This window comes from Asterias amurensis, chromosome 20 (assembly GCF_032118995.1).
Source record: "Asterias amurensis chromosome 20, ASM3211899v1".
NCBI lineage: Eukaryota > Metazoa > Echinodermata > Asteroidea > Forcipulatida > Asteriidae > Asterias > Asterias amurensis.
In genome coordinates, this window is record NC_092667.1 from 10991702 (window position 1) to 10998379 (window position 6678).

The 6678-nt window shown below is 41.1% G+C and overlaps 1 protein-coding gene across 1 annotated transcript; it reads left to right on the forward strand.

The window, feature by feature from the left end:
- Nucleotides 1-3285: 3285 nt before the first annotated feature.
- LOC139952727 (ficolin-2-like) lies at nucleotides 3286-6674 on the forward strand. The gene is made up of 3 exons (XM_071951927.1): nucleotides 3286-3426; nucleotides 3520-3787; nucleotides 5929-6674. The coding sequence occupies exons 1-3, from the start codon at nucleotides 3385-3387 to the stop codon at nucleotides 6180-6182; spliced, it is 564 nt and encodes a 187-aa protein (XP_071808028.1). The 5' UTR covers nucleotides 3286-3384; the 3' UTR covers nucleotides 6183-6674.
- The last annotated feature ends 4 nt before the right edge of the window (nucleotides 6675-6678 follow it).

Below are 6678 nucleotides of genomic sequence, written 5' to 3' on the forward strand. Positions count from 1 at the left end.
CCCCGCTTGTACTAAGTGGTTTTTATTATTTAGGTAGGTTATAATAATTTATGCTAAGCATGACACATGCATTGATAATGGTTAAAGGAACATTTCAAAATTGATGTTTTTTGTTTTGCTAGCAAAACTGTTGCTTGCAGTGTAAAAACTGTGTGTAATCCACCATATACATGTACCATACATAAACTGTCAAACCTTTAGAAGTTTGAGATCGATCGGTCATCTGAGTCACGAGAAAATAATAAAAAAACAATTACACGTTTGCATGAGATATTTTGTTTAATATCTTTTTGGTACTAATGAAAAAGAGAACGTAAGAAATTCGAAACTTAATGAAACTATTTATGTAACAATTAACGTACTTATATAGCGAATACTTTATGTTTTCAAGAGTTTTTATGGTGCTGGGGGAATAGAACTCTAACTGACCAAAAAAATTATCATTTTATTTTTTTGTATTTTTTTTTCATCGTGGTTTAACGGAGTTTATCTCAGGGTCAAACTATCAGCTAATTGGTTGAGCATGCATTGTTTATAACGGCGTTGCGCATTTCTTTTACTTTTAATGTAAAGCTGCTGCAGTGCAGACCACTTAATGAAAATGGCGCAGTTCATAATGTCGCTAGTCGTACTTGTTGCTGTTTTCCTGTCATCAGAAATTTCTGAAGGTAAGACTTTTAAATGTTGTTTGTTGTTCTTTCATCTGAACAGTTCTTTTCAGAACTTAGAAGTCTCCCGAACAATCCAAAACATCCACTCCGCGGTACAGTAGAGTATTAGCGAGTAAAAGAACAAACAGGTTTCAGGTTTCAGGTTAATTTTCCATACCATGTGTACATGTACAATCATAAAGCAAGGGTACAATATAAGGGACAAAACTAATTAAAGAACTTAATAACAGTATGGGGAGGTCGCAGACAGAAAGCCTAGGCTTGTACAGGGTCTGGCCTCTACAAAAAGAATGCATACAAATAATAAGTAAACTCTGCCTGGCAAGTAGATACACACATCCATGGTGTTACTGCAAACCAAATAAATATACTATTATTTAAATGATTCGAAAACACCAACATTGTTGTGCACTCAAAGTATTGTATCGTGTTTTGACTTGACTCGTTCTCTCGATATGATAATCGTGCCTCCAAAATAATAGTTCACGTCTTCGATTTAATTTGTTTTGTACTTTTACTATCTTTAGTTCAACAAATTCAATCGTGTTGCCTCTGAAAAATATTTAGGGGCCTCGATTACTCCTTGCACGACACCAGAATGAGCATTTAGGGCCGGTGTCAGATGCAATTGTGTCCGCCATGGAATACTGTCCGCTACGGATACTTTTGCATATGCAATTGTGTCCGGGCTATGCAAAAACCGTCCGGCGGACATGTACATGACTATACACGTTTCACGTATGTGCGCGCGTTTCCAAGCGAGCGTCTGGCACTGAACTTACGTATATGCAGCATGAATATTCACGTATTATTACGATTGCAGCGAATACCCACCGGCCGAACATTTCCCATGTCATTCATGACATGCACTTTAGCTTGTAAAAAAATGGCGAACGTGTTCCGTCGACCAAGGGCGTTTAATTTACTGCAAGACGGTTTTGCACGGGGCGGACCTAACTGCATATGCAAATGTGTCCGGGCGTAGGTTTTTGCTGGTTTTTTTTCCCATCATTTTATCCCAACTCCGATGACCAATTGGGCTCAAATGTTCACAGGTTTGTCGAGATACACCAAGTGAGAACACTGGTCTTTGACAATTACCAATAGTGCACCTTCCCTTTTATTAGCCCTAACCAGCATTGACCAATGGAGAGCGTAATTTCCATGTTGTTGGGGCTACTTAAATTTACGGTTCATTGCGTTTCCTTCACAGTTTCAGCGATTGTGTGCACCATGGGCCAAGAACCGGACCCAAACTCTAACCACGGGTACCGTTGGGTGATTCCGGTAGAAGACCCCTGCAAGTGCACAAAGGTGATGCTTGGGGGATTGTCAACGCACACACCTCAAAGATTATTCAACGTGACTTACTACGACAACTATCTGCTAAGTAACGACCTCAAAGAGATCAAACAATGGCTGAATTGCAATGGTGAGTTTATTTTTGAATAGACCTTTGTAACGTTTATGTGGTCATCTTGATTTTACTCCATTCCAACCAAAGATTATAGAGCACAAGATGCGGAACTGAAGCTTTATCTATTGTTGTAACGTGAAATACGCATGGGCGCCATTTCAGCAAGTGAATGTTTTGTTTCCCATTGATAGGAATGGTCATTGTCTGCGCTGATCTGCACTGATCTATTGTTGTATCATAATAGTTACTTGCCGAAATGGCGTCCAGTGGGATTTCACATTCCAGCCCGAGTTCCGCATCTAGCGCCTTGCGGCGCTATATAATCTTTGATTCCAACTCACTGAACCAAACGGAGGCTAAACGAAACAATAATATTGTGCCATGCGCAATGAATGTTAGAATTCATTGCTGTTATTGGAAACGGGGATCATACGTAAGATAGTGACAGCGTGTTAAAGGTATGTAGTGCATGCAGTTGATGGCATGTGATTTAACAACCAATTTTGGCTGTATGTACACAGAAGGATTTCTTGGGTTAACGTTATAAATGGTCCATACAGAGTCCAATCTGCCATCCCAAACAAAATTTATTTGTCAACCTTAATTTTATAAGAAGACACTTTAGTATGTACATTTGATGTTTAATGATAATAACGGCAGTGGACAGTATTGGTAATTGTCAAAGACTAGCCTTTACAGTTGGTGTATATTCAACATATGCATAAAATAACAAACCTGTGAAAATTTGAGCTCAATCGGTCATCGAAGTTGCGAGATAACAAGGAAAGAAAAATAACCCTTGTCACACGAAGTTTTGTGCGTTTGGATGGTTGATTTCGAAACCTCAAGTTCTAAATCTGAGGTCTCGAAATCAAATTCGTGGAAAATAACTTCTTTCTCGAAAACTACTCCACTTCAGAGGGAGTCGTTTCTCACAATGTTTTATACCATCAACCTCTCCCCATTACTCGTCACCTAGAAAGGTTTTTTGCCAATAATTATTTTGAGTAATTACCAATAGTGTCCACTGCCTTTAAAACAGATAAGCGTGACTGATATACACATTTTTTAGAAGTAGGAAGTTTGCCCTTCCGCCCCGCCCCTCAACTGCTCTGAGGGATAAACCACGTTGTTTTCAATTTTGATCAACTTCCGTAACCAAATCTATTTCATATATTTTTTTTTACATAAACAGTAAGTTTGAAGATACCGAAAGATTGTGCTGAAATTCTCGCCGAGGGTGTGACTGGGAGTGGTGTGTACACGATCAAACCACTGGATTCCAGGGAGCCGTTCATGGCGTATTGTGATATGGAGACAGACGGAGGAGGATGGACGGTAAGATAATTACTTTTTTTTCTTTTTTCTTTTTTTCATAATCTAACCTCTTGACGATTTTATGTTATTCAAAGTGATTTGTGTTTCTTTTAGGTTTTCCAGCGGCGTCAGGACGGCAGTGTTAAATTCTACCGGATGTTTGTCAAGTACAGCCGGGGCTTTGGGAATCTAGAGGGAGAGTTTTGGCTCGGTAACGACAACTTGCACCGTCTGACTGCTCAGGGCGAGTACGAACTCCGCGTTGATCTCTCAGATTTCGAGAACGAATCAAGTTTTGCCTACTATGACTCGTTCAGCATCGCTGACGAGAGTGACAAGTACAGGCTAACCTTGGGAAGGTTCAATTCAACATCGACCGCAGGTAAGAAATCGGAATAATCCCTCGCAGATAGACCTACCGAAGAAAGATGCCTGTGTCGTTGGGAGTGACAATGTAACTGGGCCCAATTGTCGCTCTGCTTCCCTTCATGCTAGGAGTCCACTGGGCCAGCGCCAGTTGGTGCCAGTTTGCGCCAATACAATTTACTGTGGCGCCAATAAGGTGCCTAGTGGCGTATAGTGGCTCAAACTGCCTCCCAACTGGCGCTGGACCAGTGGACTCCTAGCATCAGCAAAGAATCGGCGCTTACGTACGCCGTGGATTCCGTGCTTATCCGGCAAGCGTATTAACGGGTTGGCGGATAACTAAGAACTTGTTCACGTTCGTACTCCACGTTAATACACAGGCATTCTGCGCTTACACAGTTAGCGCCGATATTCGGCGATTGCACGTGTAAGCGGAATATGGGGATCGTAAGCGCAGAATTCGGGCGATGAAATTGGGCCCTAGCGTGCACTTGGCACTGACTTCAATACTAAACCAACCACAGGTAACAAATCGGTTTTACCCCTCCAATTGACCCGAAGAGGGATGATGCTTGTTTCCATTTAGCGAAATTTGAGTCCCATGCTTGTATGAAGAACGCACACGATTTTCAAAAGTGTTGTAATGATTTAAGTAGGTATGTGGCTTTCCATGAAATTATGAACTGCCGCATATCGGTTACAGCGCATTCCGTCGGGAGAGCATTGTGTGCATGCAGTAACTGAGATAAATTATGTATGTCATGTGCAGCCACTGGCAGCCACAACCCATTTTACCTTGGCCCAATTTCATAGCGCTGCTAAGCACAAAGATTTGCTTAGCATGAAATTTCTTCTTGATAAAACCAGGATTACCAAACATATTATTTCCAATTGTTGCATATTGCTTGTTACTTGTATTCAGCTGTTGTTTGTGTATCCTCAAACCACGTGTAAATTTGGTTGGTAATTCTGTTTTTATCGAGGCTAAAATTTCATGCTAAGCAAATTTGTTGTGCTTAGCAGCGCTATGAAATTGGCCCCTTGTAATAAGTGGGTGGCCAATAACTGACATAATAGTCGAACTCTCTGTCGAACTCTGCATTGTTTAGTAAACTAGTGCAGCCGGACAAACCTTCCGCCATCCAGGAGCAATATTTCTATTAGATAGCCTGAACATTTGATATCAGAGACCGGCCTCCAGCCGGCGTGTACATGCACCTTTGACCTTAATTCTTTTCACAAAGGGTGCGTTCTTTTAGCTTCCCTTGGGCGACCCCGGTGTGTGGCGGTTTTTGTTTTTTCCAGGACGAACGTGTGCAGATAATTACCCACGTTCGTCCTGGGAAAAAAAAATGCCACACACCGGGGTCGACCCAGGGAAGCTAAACGAACGCACCCATAGAGATACGCAGTCAAATTAAATGGCGGGCGTGATAGGAGTGTACTGTTTGGGCATTTTCATGGAAAGCTCATGTCACTGCGCGTTTATCCAATAATATCAGTGTCTTCAATGGAATCACTGGATCTGAGTAGCAGTCACCTGTCTTTTTTCCTTGCGGATAAAGACAGGGGCCCAGTCCATGTTCCTCTAGTTATCTGTTGCGACTCGAGGCGGTTAGGTCACGGAGAAAGTTCAGAAAACTTTTGCAAAAAAATCACAAAAAGTTGGTTGACCAATAAATGGCAGTTTTCTTTGTCAATAAAAATGTGTCACTTAGCGCATGGACTATACCCAAGTCTATATCCGTATTGACTGTAAAGGGGGTTAACACCCTGTTTCAGCCACTGAGTAGGTGACAACTGGAAAACTATTTTTGTTGAGCCCTTTGACATAAAGCCTTCAGGCCTTGTGTGTCTGGCGACTTGCATTAACACAAAATAATGTGAAGAATACACCCGAATGACGTAATGGCAAATTGAAGAAAAAAACATGTGCATCAAGGAGTGTTTTCTTTCATTTCCTTCTGCAACTAAGATGACCATTTGAGTAAAATTTTTCACAGATTTATGGGATACACCAACGAAAACCTTGGTCTTTGAAAATTACCAAAATATTTCCAGTGCCTCAAACAGTCGTTTTACCCGTGCATCTTTTAAATTAAAATAATAAATGTATTTAGACTAAATATAACTTGGTAATATTTGTTTATATTTCAGGCGACTCATTGAGCTATCACAATAACCGTCAGTTCACTACCAAGGACTTAGACAACGATTACTTTTCGGCGGGCAATTGTGCTCAAAGATGCGGTGGCGGGTGGTGGTACAAAGCCTGCTACCATTCAAATCTTAACGGGGTGTACTTTCATGGGGTCAACATCAAATACAGGAATGGAACCATTTGGAGAGCCTGGAAAGGATCTCTCTACTCACTCAAAACCTCAGAGATGAAAACTAGAGCCAAACCATAAGAACAGCTAGTCCTATATATTTCATGACCCATGCTTTCCATACACTGCTGCTCAAACGACGTCATGCAAAGTATTTGATTATTATGCGCTGTGGGGGAAAAATGTCCACTGTATTGAAGCAATACCGTACTTAAGTTGAGCCCGATTTCACAAAACTCTTTCTAACTTAGGATTAATCTTAGGACTTAGGACGAGTTTATTTCCGTATCTATAGACGCTGACGCATTGAACCCATCCTAAATTAGGACGAGTTTTTACTCGTCCGAACTCAAAATATGATTATTCCTTACAGCGCTTCGTGAAATCGGGTGCGGTTGATGTTTCTCCACACTAATATCGAAGTCCTAAATAGCGCACGTGTCTACCAATAAGGTACTCAAGGCGCTGAGTATATACAAACTTTCAGAAAGATAGGTTATTGCAGTAATGAATTTTGAGACCCAGTTAGTTACCATCTTCTAAGGGTTTACTAGGTGCTACGGCGCATCACGATTAA

What these genes read in the sequence shown, in the direction of transcription:
- LOC139952727 (XM_071951927.1), top strand. Translation starts at nt 3,385, where the DNA reads ATGGCGTATTGTGATATGGAGACAGACGGAGGAGGATGGACG. An exon ending in CAGACGGAGGAGGATGGACG is followed by an intron (nt 3,427 to 3,519) that starts GTAAGATAATTA and finishes TGTTTCTTTTAG; the next exon opens with GTTTTCCAGCGGCGTCAGGA. An exon ending in CAATTCAACATCGACCGCAG is followed by an intron (nt 3,788 to 5,928) that starts GTAAGAAATCGG and finishes TTTATATTTCAG; the next exon opens with GCGACTCATTGAGCTATCAC.